The sequence below is a fragment of the Etheostoma cragini genome, chromosome 4, assembly GCF_013103735.1.
Source record: "Etheostoma cragini isolate CJK2018 chromosome 4, CSU_Ecrag_1.0, whole genome shotgun sequence".
Lineage (NCBI taxonomy): Eukaryota > Metazoa > Chordata > Actinopteri > Perciformes > Percidae > Etheostoma > Etheostoma cragini.
In genome coordinates this window covers 3700274-3715114 of record NC_048410.1, presented here as the reverse complement: position 1 = coordinate 3715114, position 14841 = coordinate 3700274, and the positions used below count along the sequence as shown (strand labels likewise).

The following is a 14841-nucleotide window of genomic DNA, read 5'->3' as shown; positions in this document are numbered from 1 at the left end:
TCTGCATTTTTTTCCATCTCCTTAATTTTATTCTCCTTTTTGGCATTTTTCCGCATGGTCCTCTCTGACCGTAGAGCCATCAGGATTTTCAATTTCTCTTCCTCCAAGCAAGCATTTTGGGAGACCAGCTGGTTGATGAGCTCTTCACTATCAAGTTGGTCTTTCGTCAGGTCCTTGAGCTGAACTTTCGCCGTCATTGTTGCCATGGTCGCTGAAAAAAAGTATGTGTTGCTATAGCAGAGTATCAAAGTTTAGAGTTGTATGCTCTGTTGTTGTAGTAATGAAGTTTTGGTGTTTAGCCCTCTGTCACACGAAGAGATGCGTTGTTGATGAGTCCAGACTGTTAACTGCCTGTAAGCCTCCGGGGTTCTATTTAGAATGTAATAGAAGGACACGGCTGTGACACGTCAAGTTCCAGAATGTGATGACATCAGAACATCAAAACATCAAAACCATTCAAAGGGCTTCATCATAGAGCTAGAATTGTGTGTGTGTGTGTGTGTGTGTGTGTGTGTGTGTGTGTGAGAGATATCTTGGTAAGCAACATTGTAGCTTCTAAATATTTCCGGTGCATTAAAAAGCGAGGGACTGGTAGAATAAATGGACACACATCTAACCGGCATGCATTGGGCGCCGATCGGCCGAGAGTCTGTTCACTCAACTTTCACGACATTTACGTTGGGGAAATGAATAAAATGTTGCCAGCTAGCTGATGATACAGCTATTTTCTTGACATATTAATTTCAGGTTAAATATATATATATATTATTTTTAAAATTGTACCTTTTTTCCCACTCAAAGCAACAGACATAGAACAGAATTAGATTAGAGTAGTTTATCTGGATAAAGTCTTAGATGTTCCAAAACATTTTATTTAAAAAAAATATTCTTTATTTAATATCATATTGAAAAATGAGTCTCAGTATTTAAATAAAAATAATTTATGTAATCCAAACAACAAAGGAGCTTTGAATGTTCTTTATTTTCTTACATCTGATATCATTTTCAGTGTCAACTGTATTAAATATAAAATAAAAATAAACATCTCTGAAACTGCTCATTCTGCAGATACACATGTTCACATTTTAGTCACAAAACTGCAACAAAACCTTAAGATAATTTATTTACTCTTTATATAGACCAAATACATCAAAATCTTTCAGTTGAAAGCGGAAGAAAGCAAATGTTATATTTTAGCTAAAAAAAATTACCAAATGTATAATAATGTTAAGCACTCCCAAGTCAAGTTCTCATTCCTTTTGTAGGATAAAAGTCTCTCAGCGTGGAGTTGCTGGTGCTCCACCTGTTGATTGTAATCTATTATCCATAATGAAAAGACAAAAAAAAAAACTGATCAATGCTGGTGCATGGATGGCATTCAAACAAATTATAATTCGTCAATTATTGTGAAACTTAGTGCCCTAAGGTTCAGTGTGAGCCGACTGTCTAAATACAAAAACAGGGTCTATGAGTGGCCATGTCATGTGACTCATCAGGTTTCTTGTATACATTAGGGCACACTGGTCACAGATGTGGAGTAAAAACAACAGTACCCCTTAAATCAACAAGGAGTGATAGTGTTACTAACAGGTGACAGGCTACATTTGTGGATACTGCATGGGGCTTTTTTCCAATACACGTCAAGGTAAGACAACTTTAATGTCCATTCTGCAAAACGTGCCAGACATACAGAGGAGACTTATCGACCCACAGTGAAAGTAGGCAGGTATGAACAAAACTATTAGAAACAAAAAGATATTCCATTCAATGCAAATATACACAACATATGACAAACTGTTTCCTGCGATCATACACATGAGTGAAACATTTCTCTTTAAGGGGAAGTGGGTGGCTCTTAAAAGAGCCTTTGTATTGTTGGTCTCCAGCAGGTTTACTTGGAGCTGGTGTACTTGGTGACGGACTTGGTGCCCTCAGACACGGCGTGCTTGGCCAGCTCCCCGGGCAGCAGCAGCCTCACGGCGGTCTGGATCTCCCTGGAGGTGATGGTGGAGCGCTTGTTGTAGTGCGCCAGACGGGAGGCCTCGCCGGCGATGCGCTCAAAGATGTCGCTCACAAACGAGTTCATGATGCCCATGGCCTTGGAGGAGATGCCGGTGTCGGGGTGGACCTGTTTCAGCACCTTGTACACGTAGATGGCGTAGCTCTCCTTCCTGGTCTTTCTCTTCTTCTTACCGGTCTTGCTGACAGTCTTAGAGACGGCTTTCTTGGAGCCCTTTTTGGGCGCTTTGACGCTGGGTTCAGGCATGACGCGTTCTTGAAGTTTGATTAATCGAATGTAATGACGCGCAACCGAACGTTCAACTTTTATCCACTCGATGTACATGTAACTGTGCTGTTGCTCGCACAGGATTGGTTGTCTTCTGAGCACGGGACTGAGCATGTGCAGAACAAGTAGCCATTCCTCTGAGCAGATGAGTTTACTTAAGAGATCAAAGCAAAGGGATGTGTTGTGACTATAATTGACTGCATTAAGAGAAATATCACTGCACCATTAACAAAACTATGAAGATGTATAATTTTAAATTATGTACTACACTACAACCTGTCTTGTTAATAACTTAATAAAACTAGGCTATATCTAACACAACTCTTTAATAGACAGCCTTGGGAACTTATAAAGTTATAGGCCTATATTAGCAAAAGTTAAATGTTAAGAAATGACTAATTTTAGGACTGAGATAAAACATTGCCCATTCACGACAAGATTCTCATGGGATATGATAGTCTGCTAAAATAAAACACCAGTCCAGATTATTTGAAATCAAATACATTTTCAGTCATTTGCATACTTTTTGAAAACTAAACGCAGATGCTCAGTAAACTTTGTGGTCCAGTGGACACTTTGGCAGTCATCAAGCCACAACCTGTGTTTTTGAGCTACAGGTGCAATGAACAGTGATGAAAGTTGCCCACCCCCCAAAAAATACTGCAGTGTTCAGATGGAATGTTGCGTGAATAGGTTTGTATTATAATTGTGGATATTTAGTTTTAATTTGAAAATAAATTGATATAAGTTAACTTTAGAGTATTATTTACTGGTATTTCTTCAAGCGATGCTCTTACCAATGGTTCTTTCTACAAACTGGGTTTTAAGTTCAGTTATAGGCCTACTCTGACGGACTCTGCATGCTACCCATGGTGATAGGCAGCTTCATAAGTGAAAATTAAATAACCATATGATACACAGCTCTTTATCAAGAATGTGTGAGTGGCTCTTAAAAGAGCCTTTTGGGTCTAGTTTCCAGTAAGAGTAAACCGGTTTACTTCTTGGCGGGCTTCTCGGTCTTCTTAGGCAGCAGGACGGCCTGGATGTTGGGCAGCACGCCGCCCTGAGCGATGGTCACTCCGCCGAGCAGCTTGTTGAGCTCCTCGTCGTTGCGGACAGCCAGCTGCAGGTGGCGGGGGATGATCCGGGTCTTCTTGTTGTCGCGGGCAGCGTTTCCAGCCAGCTCCAGGATCTCAGCGGTGAGGTACTCCAGCACAGCCGCCAGGTAGACGGGGGCGCCGGCTCCCACGCGCTGAGCGTAGTTCCCCTTACGGAGCAGCCTGTGCACACGGCCGACTGGGAACTGGAGCCCGGCACGAGAAGAGCGAGTCTTCGCCTTAGCTCTGGCCTTTCCTCCGGTTTTTCCCCGTCCAGACATTTGTAGATGTTCTCGTAAGCCTCAACTGAGAGAAGTGTCGTACCCACGGCTGAAACCCTGCTTTTTATGTCCGCGGAGCGCGGGAGTCGGTAATTTCCAGCCAGACCAACCAGAAAAGAGGCATCCAGCAGAGGGCGGCCCCCGCTGACATTTTTGGCGGACTTTTTGAAAGGATTGTCCGCCAATAAGCGACGGAGATTTGGGCGGTGGGTCGGTCCTTGAGGCGGTGCTAAGCTCCAGAGGAGCCCCTCGCCAATCAGGAGCCGCCAAGCCGGAGGTCTAAAGCTGCGACACAACAGCTTACATCCGGTCCCACACTTTAAGAGCCGCGGGTCTCCTTAGTTTACGTAACATTTCTCCTGATCGTAAAAAGAAAAAGCCATGGCAAGAACCAAGCAGACCGCTCGTAAATCTACCGGAGGCAAAGCTCCCAGGAAGCAGCTGGCCACCAAGGCTGCCCGTAAGAGCGCCCCGGCCACCGGCGGCGTGAAGAAGCCCCACCGTTACAGGCCCGGTACCGTGGCTCTGAGGGAGATCCGTCGCTACCAGAAATCCACGGAGCTGCTGATCCGCAAGCTGCCCTTCCAGCGCCTGGTGAGAGAAATCGCTCAGGACTTCAAGACCGACCTGCGCTTCCAGAGCTCCGCCGTCATGGCTCTGCAGGAGGCCAGCGAGGCTTACCTGGTCGGCCTGTTCGAGGACACCAACCTGTGCGCCATCCACGCCAAGAGGGTCACCATCATGCCCAAAGACATCCAGCTGGCCCGGCGCATCCGCGGAGAGAGGGCTTAAACTGTCTGCTGCTCCACACACCACAAAGGCTCTTTTAAGAGCCACTTCACTCCAAACTAAAGGGTTATTCCTCTGACAACATTTATCCACTTCATCCATACGTATTATACAGTAAAAACTGCTATATCGTAGTCTAAATAATATATAATACGCATCTCTAAACCTTTTTAATAGCTTACTTCTCTAAATGTTTTCTATGCACGATGGAAAGATAGCTGAAACACTTAATTGGCTACCATTTCATTAGTTTTTTAATTCAGTTCACGTTTTAATAAACAAAGGTTTCAAAGGGCTTTGTTGCCGAAACATTTCTATTGTATAACGAGTTAATCTATAATATATTAATTAATAAATCAACTAAAAGTGTTAGTTCTGTGAAATAATTAAATAGAAAGCTGTGACTGTGACAACCCTGCTTTTGTGAAAATACAACTTATGGATCAGAATCATTCGCTTTTCTCTGTTAAAGGAAACAAAAAAAAGAACATTTTGTCATTTGAAAACATTGTACTTTAACTTTTAATAACAACATAGGTCTTTCAGCTTCACCTGTGAGGGAAGTGTTTGCTGCAGATTAACAGCAGATGTGAATGTAAATGCAGAGCTCCATCTGCAGGCGCATACGTGTCAATACAACCACAATTAGAAACAGCAATGGTCATATAGGTAGGCCTACACCTGTAACTTTTGGTGAGTCAGTTTCAGACAAAACCTCAAACACTCAGATGAACTCTGGGAGAAGGAAGCTGAAAATCTCTCCCTGGAAGAGAAAAATGTCCTTTGAAGTTAAATCTATCCTTAAAGGGCAACTTTGGGGTTATTTTCCCAAGTTTGGGTGTGTCAGTGAGTGAGGAGAACAACAATCTCTGAACATCGCTGCAGTTGGCAGCAGCGAAACAACCTACAAATGTACATATGTGCATCTTTACTTTATATCTTATCAAATGTACAAGAAGAGTTGCTGCGCTCTACGGTAGCTAATGTTAACTATAGCCAAGTTGTTGTGGAAGAACTCCCATCACAGAGTGCCCCGTTCCGCCCAAGGGCCCCTTGGCATGTGCCCAGATTGCCCATTTGGTAGATCCGGGCCAGCATGAAATCCAAAGTCAATTGGAATACTTAATTTTGTGCTGGAACTGTGCAGATCTGGTACCCCGCAATGTTTGCTTCATCTTTGTAGCCTTTAATCAGCACTGTGGTTAATTCACCCATTTACATGTGACAATATGTTGGCTCTATACACTAAAATTATTGTTTGTTTGAACGGAGTCTGGTGGGTTGGGTCTGGACCAATTTCAAATGTTTTTGTTCACATTAGTCACTTAGACACCAAGGCATGGGGGGATAAGTTGCAGATTGAAAAAAAAAAAAAATTACCCTTTAACAAACGGAGAGTGAAATATTTTGATTTGATTAAACTAAATTTGTTATTCCATGTTGTATTGGAGTTAATTTTTCAATTTATTAAGTTATACATCAAGTCCTTTTTTTTATGATTTGATTTTTTAATTTATTGGTGGTCTTTCTTTCTTTCTTTCTTTCTTGGATCAAAGTGTCATTCAGAAAAATCTTTAATGAACCAAAGCTGTTAAAATAATTAGATAATTAATGGTAATTATTTTTTTTCACACAAGAACAATGATGAGTAAAAAATATATACAGATAAAACATAGATAATAAAACATCAACATTAGAAAGATATACAGTAAACCAGTGTGTTTTATTTTGATGTAATGATAAGCAGTAGGTTAGTGGTGTTTTCTGATCATCCAAGTCAACGTTACAGATTATTTGAAATGTGTATTTATATATGGATTAGTACACAAAATACATTTTAAGACTTTGATCAGCAGAGGGCACTAAAACATCAGCAAAACATCTCCTCAAAACCAACACATTCTTACTCCCATTGTGTAAAATACGGACACGAAGCAAGATTTTGCGTTCACAAGGTAGCTTCAGGTTCAGGTTTTCTGTATCACAAAGTTGGATCAGTTGTTACCGGCTTCAGTCGCAGTGGTAACCTACAGTATGTACAGTTATTGGGGTTAAAAGTCTGATTTAGCGTCAATATATAAACGCGCTTTATCGAATCACGCTTGGTCTTGTTATTGGTGCTAAAACCTGAAACTAAAAAATAGTTGAAATGAGACTGAAGTGTTGTACAGTTGTGCTGTTAGTTGCTAGGCTAATATCACTAACTTACATGTAGTGAGAAATACCAAACTACTTCCTACATACATTGCAAAATGCTTTGTTTGCATCACGTGAAACTGCAGTAATCCAGGAGTATGTCCCCACCAAGTCCTCCCGGTACCTACAGAGACGTTTTTGCTTTACAGCTATGTGTTCATCGGCTCCCAGGACACCAGTCTCAGCCTCCATTTCAACAATGAATAAATGAAAAACAGCAATGCGTATTTATCCAAATTCGCCCTTAGCCACCTATGTAGCAGCTGCAGGACAACTCAATCACCATGGACAGTTTTTAATGTTCTATCAGACTATAACTACTCAAGAGTTCTTGAGACTTTGCTCTTATTTGCAGGTCAATTGGGGGGACAACTGCTTGGATTTCAGGACTGTCCCAAATTGTTTGGGATGTCTGGTCACCTTATCGTGAACTCTAGTCTCCTAGGTGAAGGTCCTGTGTTGTTTGACCCTTCCACCCCTTCAACCAACTTCCCTACGCAGACGTTTGGACTTTAATTCTACTCGCTCATGTTGTCGCTCTTAATACTAGGCTACATCTTCTTAAAGTGCACCGGCCCTGTGCGCTCCTTACACACGCTGAGGAGGCACTGCCCAAGTGTCCGTATTTTACGAGTTGGGAGTGGGAATGGGTTGTCAAAACACCTATTTAACTTGTGTTAATGTACTGATTTGGTTTTTCTAATTTTGCAGTTGTCAGTGACTCCCTACAGGCAGGCGTGGCAGGCAGCTGTAGGCCTGGGCAAACAAGTTGATGTCCAGCGGGTTGCCGTCCAGACGGATGTCTTCCAGGTTACGGCGGATGAAGTTGCGATCATGACGGTTGCAAAAGGTGTCCTCATGCAGAGACTGGATGTTGTTATTCTGATTGGGGAACAAGGACATTTCTGTTGAAGGTTTCACAAGGAAAGTGTATTAAAGTACTTTAACATTGGTTGAGGCCAGCGTTGACTTTACTTAGCATGCCCTAATTAAAAACACAAAATTACGGTTTAAATGCACCAGATTAGAGGATAATGGGATGACTGCCACGTCAACCAAAGACAGAATCAGGGAATTATATGGTATCCTGTCTAATGTTTTACTATTTTTGCCTTATTAGAAATCAGCAATCGTTTTTGCATGGCTTATAAAATGAAGCTGCGTGGTCATGCAACAGAATACATTTGTCATTTACTAACTCAATCAAAGAGGCAATGTTAATGTATTCATGAAATTTATCTTACTCTAGCGAGGATGAAACAATCTCAACTAACGTGACCTGTGCACAAATCAATAGATTAAATAACATTTTCTGTGTATTAGAATGGCTGTGACTATGTTTTACAGTGTTGCAGTGGCTGTTGCTGTTAATACTGTTCTTAATTGATGTGACCTGGTTGCAAACTACCCTTTGGAGTCCGGAAAAAACAGAGGAATGACAGCATTTTCTTCTACCTGCAGGTGTAACACTCTCAAACCCAGTGGTAGTGGTGTAGGAATGTAATCCAGGTTATTGTTGGACAGATAGAGGAATTCCAGGTGGCTCATATCCTGCATGTGGAGAAAAGGAAAAAAAAACATAACACAGTAATACATGAAACTATCCACAAGAAGGAGCCCCACACCCGCTGAATATGAACTGTCTAGACCTTGAACAACCTATTGAATTTACTGATTGAATACATTTTTCATGTTTTTCATTGTTTTATAAACCAGCATGGCTGTAGGACCAAGGGGTTGGAGAAAGCAGTTGGATCCCACCATAATTCACCAAGGGCTTGCTGGAAAACTATGGAACATCTATCCATTGTCTAACATTTATTATTCTGTTTGTTTGCGCAGGATTACTACTGATTGCCCGCAGCTGTTGTTTTTCCTAAACTACTCCTGTATAGGTGTAGAAACTGCTGTTATTGGACTATGTAAACCTTTCTTCAATAGTATAACTTTTTGGGATTTTCCAAAAGATATTGTTAGGCAAATACTAACTAACTAAGTAATACTTCTCAATCAGCCTTTATAACCCATTAGAAGTGTGTGGTGGTGTTTGTCTGCAGAAAGAGGCACCACCACTGGCTGTCAATAGAAAAAAAACAAGATGTCAAACTCAAGGCTTCAAAACTGTGGTCCAAAAACCAATGAAAGACTTCATTGCTACTACGTACACTATTTTTACGCTCTATGATGTGCAGAGACCCTGCCTCTGCCTGTCTTTTCTCTTGGTCAGACAGGACGTTTATGGGTGGTAACAAAGAGCCTTTGGGCCCATCTATGTTTTGACAAGTTTTGGTATACTGGATTGTTCCAGTGCTGCCGGATGTCCTTTATTTTCTGCCGGATGTCTCTAACCTTTTGCTCTCTTTGTATTTGCATTCAAAACTCCGGTGGATTTATGATTCAGATCTCTGTATTGTCAATTCAGACAGCTAGCTAGACTATCTGTCCAATCTGACTTATTTTCTTGCACGACTTTACCAACTTTTGAACGTACACGTTTCAACAAAACAAATTCCTTCCCGACGCTATTTTGCGGAGGCAACGTTGCCCTGTCCAGCGTTTAGCGCCTCCCAAGACAACTGTGATTTGTTTAAAGAAATGCCAATAATTTAGAACACGTTTTCCTCCTAACCCGGAACGTTGTGTGGACAAGCCAGACCTTCCTCCCGGCCTGTGGAGATAGATCTGGCAAAGCAAAACCAATCCCAGCCAATAACAGTGTTCTCATTCCCCACCGCCAATTTGCCCCTCAAGGTCTCGTACCAACACAGAATAACTGAAACAGACAGACACTCTTAATCCAATAATGTGTCACCTTCCCTTAGATGTGTGTGTGTGTGTTTATGTGTGCTTTGGAATATAAACGTAAAAAAAATCTGAAAACAATGTTTTATTCCTCTGATTTGCATTTATATTCCTCACTACTTTTTCAGTGCTCCCTCTATTTATTCATTAACTAGCTGGCTCAACCACTAGTGCTCTCTCTCTCTCTCTCTCTCTCTCTCTCTCTCTCTCTCTCTCTCTCTCTCTCTCTCTCTCTCTCTCTCTGGCAATTGAACTGGGGAGGAGGGGCCAACTTTGAACTCTGTGTTGTCCAGTTAGGGTCCTCACTACTTATTATGCCACTAGAGAGATTATTTTGATCCTACTAAATTGTTTTTAAATAGATGCATATAGCTCCACTACAGATATTCATACACATGTTGGTGAAAAAGGGTATAAGTCAACCTTATTCTAAGAAGTTTTTGCCAAATCATTAGTTATTTTCTCACACCTGACAAAGCTACCTCCAGGACCAAATCATGAACTAAACCGTTTTAAGGGCTGAATGATACTAGTATGAATTAACCAATCTTCATATGTAAAACTATCTTGTATTTTAAGCATGTGTGCAGGATATTTACCACGAATCCCTCAGGATGTACCCCACGACTGATCAACCTGTTGTTACGTAGATCTATGTGTTTTAAGGTGACTGGCAGCTCGGGCATGACCTGCAGGTTGTTGTCAGCCAACAGTAACTCCTTGAGCTGAGGCAGAGAGCGAAACACATCCTCATCCATCGCTGAGATCTGGTTCCCTGTTAGATCAATGGACTGGAGTTTATCTGCAACAAACAACAACAGAAAATCCCATTGTCTTTTATATGTCATCTCAGAGATAATAGTAGCTGTGTCCAAAGTGAATCCTCACTGAGGTTGATAAAGTCGGTGTTCTTGACATGTCGGATCTTGTTGAAGCGGCCATACAAATGGGTGGTATCTTTGGGCAGGGGTGGGATCTGATCCAGGCCCATGTCATCACAGTACACACTCCCGCCAATACACACACAAAGTAGGCAGGTAGGCATATCTGCACACAGAGAGAGTTGAACTTTAACACGTATACCTCGGAACAGACACAGACACAAATTGATGGAAATACTTTAGATTTTCTACTTTTTTGACAGGACGTATACACCCAGTTGATGCTTTGACCTACCCAGGCCAGTGTCAGGACCAAAGAGACCTGGTCCGTTGAAGTCCAGGTTGACAGGAGCTGGAGGCAAGGTGGGCAGGGTCAACTCCTCCTCGTAGTGTTCAGATGTGAACTGGTTGGCTGGTGGAGGCGCTTCTGGTGCCACGCTGCCCACCTCAATCTGTCCTCCCAGGGCAACCGCAAAAGAAAAGGACAGTTCAAATTAAATTTTCTATTTTATTACTGTGTAGATATATATATAAGGTTACTTTACAACTGAGCTGTTTGGTCCGTTGTAACCGAATTCAGGAGCGTTTCGACGGACAGTCCTGTTCTTTTAGGGCAGTGTGAAAGCTCCATCAAAGCTAGTTTGGGCCAAGCTATCAAACTCTGGTCCCCTTGAAAACTGGGGTCTCGGTTTGCTTCTAAGTGCTCTAGGGTACGTTTCACATCAGGTAAGAATATGATCTAACCCAAATATAGGAAGTGAACCAAAAACAGAGCATTTACTAACCTGCAATTTCTACCTTGCACACAATTTATGGACTATGAGGAATGATAACCTTCAAATACATAACCTGATATGACCACAAATCGTTCGTCGGTCAAAGTTCAAGATCTGTGGATGTGTACTCCCATCTTTAAACCTTGGAAAGAAATTTAACTGAAAGAACCTGCTTTCCTTACTACTCATAATTTAAAATATTTAATGTATTGGCACGTATATAAGACATCAGAAATACGGTCATCTCATATTCGGGGTCTAGACATTCAAATGTTAATATACATTCCCAGCAGCAGATGGGGTCGCATATTTCTAAAGTAGAAACCGAGCCTGTCCAGAACACGGCAGGCGTTCTGTTTTCACGACCAAACCAGACCCGAGCTTGGAGCAGTTAAGGTATATGAGTACGGAGTTTGTGTGACCCTGAGTCCAGACCAAAAAAAACGTTCACGCAATTTTGTACAGGGTTGTGCGGCAGTGAAAGTGTCATTGTAAAGGTTCGGTTGTGTAGTGTCTTGTGTCTTTAACACCCCAATGTAGCATAAGTGTACTTCATATTTTACAATGATTGCCATCCGTCAGATTTTTTATAGACCTCATCATTTAACAACTTCACTTGAAGGCAGCTTCATTTCCCGGAGGAAGAGAAAAGGAATATAGACAGATGGATTGAGGAAACAGTCAGATATTACACCAACTCCTGGGCAGTTTTTTTTCTCCAAAACTCTTTGTCGGCAAATTCTATAGTTGCAACAATCCCCATTCAATAATATGGAAAGACGCATGCACCTAAACACACAAGATTTGCATTTCAAAAAATTATTTTTCCAAAATTAACTCTTGAAAAACAAGGGGTGCTCTTAAGATTAAGGTCATCTTATATACGGGCCCGTACGGTAATCTTGTTTCATCCCTTCCCTCCTCCTCACCTCTTGGTCCAAGTCGTCATAATCATAACTGTCTCCATAAATGTTGATGTCCAGGTTATCCCAGTCCATTTCACTGTTCAGGTCGTAATTTTCGAGGTCAAAACCCTCATCATCAGGCTCACTTGGAGGGGCTGCCATGCTTGGGTGGGGGCCCAGGAAGACCAGGACCATTGCAATGGCCATCATCAGAGACTGCAGAGTCATCCTCAACTCACACATGAGGACAGCCTGCTAATATCAAAAGAGGATAATGAAGGGTTTCATTTACCAGTGTCAATATGTTCAGATACTGTGTCTCAAACAAGACTGTGGCTACTATAGAGAACGCTGAGGATATGTTCATGGTATTTTTAGTATATCTAGGCCAGCAACATAAAAACATTTTTGTATGAAAAGATTATATAGAAAATTCTGAGTGGCTTTCATTTTGGTGTTTGGTCAGAAATTGCTGAGAGGGGTTTTGCTTGGGAGACTCATGACTTGGGTGTTGTTTCAATTTTATTGATTCCAATTCTGCATATTGAAACCGGTTCTTATTGTATCTCAATTTCCATTCTTTGAGGTCATGTGCTTATTTCATTGAAAAAAACAGGCTTTTCTCCTGATCTCAAAAGAAGGTGACCTTACGATGCTCTGTACCTGACTCACAGTTACCTTTTGTCAGCTAAACTGAACTGCAATGGCCATTGAAATGGTTATTACCTCATGGTGCTCCTTTCCTGGCTCACACAAAACGAGGGAAATTGCAGCGCCACAATTTTGCAGGATATCATACAATTATACTATTTTTTTTGCATAAGTGTTGGTACGAAATCATATGAACCAATTCATGAGATTGCCTAGATGTTCAGGGACATGTGCTGTATATACCGAACAAGATCATGTGATATTGTCAAAAGTGTTAGAACGTTTACTAAATAGACCATGTGGTGAGAAGATTTCTTTTTCTCTTAATACTGAAGAAAAAGCTCAGAAGTTGATGATCTTGAGACAAGAGATGAAGTTAGGTGGAGCAGCTCCCACACACTACTTTTTGCTGGCCCACAGACATTTTTTCTAGCTGGCACACACGCATGTTGTGAGAAAAAGTATTGTGTGTGTTGTGTGTTGTATGTGCATGCATTCCTATTATATGGCCCATGCAGCGCGGTCTTCCATCATCGCCGTGTCTGTGTACTCTAAAGTCACATTGTGCAAGATTTTCTGTTTTGACATTTGGAACTCTGGTTGTTAATGTAGTGTGGTAATGTGTGGTGTGCTCACTGGCTGTCTGCCTATGGTCCCCTAGTGGGTAGAAATGGTGATAGGTGTAAACTAGGCCCTGGGTATCCGGCTCTGCCTTTGAGAAAATGAAAGCTCAGATGGGCTGATCTGGAATCTTGCCCCTTGTGAGGTCATAGCAAGCATCCCCCCCCCCCCCCAAAAGCTACAGACTTAGAAATAGCACATACTAAGGAAAGCTCATTGTGGGACTGGCTCTAGTGGCTGTAATTTTGCACCAAGCCTAAATTTTGAGCATCTTCAGAGACTTCAGATATGGTATTAGGGGACGACTAAGGTCTATGTAAAATACACTTCAGATACAGTACTAGGGACCACTAAGGTCTATATAAAAGAGACTTCAGATACAGTATTAGGGGACCACTAAGGTCTATATAAATGCATCCTAAGAGCACCATGTCATGGGACCTTTAAGATCTGAAAAATCTTTTATTGTAGGACTACACAAGATTGTTTTAGAGTTTACATAGCAGAACTGCCCGGGTCCTTTCCCTGATTAGTGAGCCAAAGAAGCATTGTTGGTTGTTTGGTCAGAATGCCAAAGGAATGTTTGCTTTGAAAGCTGGCAGGACTGTGTGAATGTTGGCCTGCTGGGACAGTCGTACATACGTAAGTGCTGGGTTTGAAAAGGCAGCTTTTACTGTTACTTATATTCTTATGTTTAAGCGGGACAGTGCACAGCTTCTTAGCGGTACCAGAGTTAGTCATAAAATCAATTAAATCTGTAGTCCTTGGGCAGGAAACAGAATAATATCTTGAATTAGTATGCACTAGTTATTCTCATGCACGTATTACAGCACACAGGTCCATAACTGCTATATATACAGTATATTTGAAAATAGTCATGGACCACTGACACTCACTCTACAGACTAGAATAGCATGTAAAGTACTTCAAATGTTACACATTGTACATACAAATATAAGTTACATGAGTGAACTAGCACATGCAATGCACAGTTCTTTCCTTTAAGTGTAATGTGCATTAAAACCTGTGAAAATAGAGCAGTTCCTAATCTCACACTGTACTCTAAGCTCTCTGCACACAGAAAGAATTAAGAATTCCAGCAGAGATTATATCAGCTACTGCAAGTGAGACAAAGATCTGGAATGAAGGAGAATGAATCGTTTTCATACAAGAACAATGTATTAACCATCGCAGCAAATGATCATCACCCATCATTGTGATTGTCATTCTGTCTGAAGTAACTCAGATCTTATAAACATAACACATGATCGTTGCCCGCCTGAATAACCCATTACATTGGGAAGCACATTAACATGCTATAATTGCAGATAACTCACTGCTTTGTTTTCGTTGTATGCTCCTGCAGACTCCACAACCTTCAGTTCTTCTAATCCTGTTGCTATTATTATTTGCTGCTTCATTCCCTGGGTGCGCTCAGACTGGTCCCAGAGTCCCGGCAGGACCCTGTTGTTCCCTCGGCTTCAGAGTGGCCTGCAGACAATGTGTCATTATACAGTGAGAGGGTGAGAGAAGGGGGGGGGGGGGGGGGGGGGGG

General features: G+C 41.7%; 3 protein-coding genes across 4 annotated transcripts in view; all 3 read right to left on the bottom strand.

The window, feature by feature from the left end:
• The window catches only part of LOC117942839 (histone H2A-like), a 5401-nt gene extending 1719 nt beyond the window's left edge, over window positions 1–3682 (bottom strand). The window contains exon 1 of the mRNA XM_034868542.1: window positions 3636–3682. Coding sequence (XP_034724433.1) covers window positions 3636–3665 — 30 coding nt within the window. The 5' untranslated portion in view covers window positions 3666–3682. The remainder of the gene's footprint in view (window positions 1–3635) is intronic.
• On the bottom strand, window positions 1815–2290 carry LOC117942846 (histone H2B 1/2-like). The gene has a single exon (XM_034868550.1). It carries the CDS (start codon window positions 2264–2266, stop codon window positions 1892–1894), a length of 375 nt encoding a protein of 124 aa, XP_034724441.1. The 5' UTR covers window positions 2267–2290; the 3' UTR covers window positions 1815–1891.
• A 3569-nt stretch (window positions 3683–7251) lies between the features above and the next one.
• optc (opticin) lies at window positions 7252–14824 on the bottom strand. Of its 2 annotated transcripts, none has more exons than XM_034868524.1 (7): window positions 14624–14824; window positions 12039–12269; window positions 10629–10785; window positions 10341–10499; window positions 10052–10254; window positions 8106–8201; window positions 7252–7532 (listed from the first exon to the last, which is right to left on the bottom strand). In XM_034868524.1, exons 1-7 carry the CDS (start codon window positions 14705–14707, stop codon window positions 7365–7367), a joined length of 1098 nt encoding a protein of 365 aa, XP_034724415.1. In that variant the 5' UTR covers window positions 14708–14824; the 3' UTR covers window positions 7252–7364. The 2 variants fall into 2 exon arrangements, with proteins under 2 accessions (XP_034724415.1, XP_034724416.1); XM_034868525.1 differs by having other exon boundaries at window positions 12039–12266.
• Window positions 14825–14841: the final 17 nt, after the last annotated feature.

Coding starts and splice junctions, on each gene's coding strand:
- optc (XM_034868524.1), bottom strand. CDS start 14,707: ATGAAGCAGCAAATAATAATAGCAACAGGATTAGAAGAACTGAAGGTT. Junction 10,786..12,038: donor ATGACGACTTGGACCAAGAG/GTGAGGAGGAGG, acceptor CTGGGAGGACAG/ATTGAGGTGGGCAGCGTGGC. Junction 7,533..8,105: donor TGAGAGTGTTACACCTGCAG/GTAGAAGAAAAT, acceptor TTCCCCAATCAG/AATAACAACATCCAGTCTCT.
- LOC117942846 (XM_034868550.1), bottom strand. CDS start 2,266: ATGCCTGAACCCAGCGTCAAAGCGCCCAAAAAGGGCTCCAAGAAAGCC.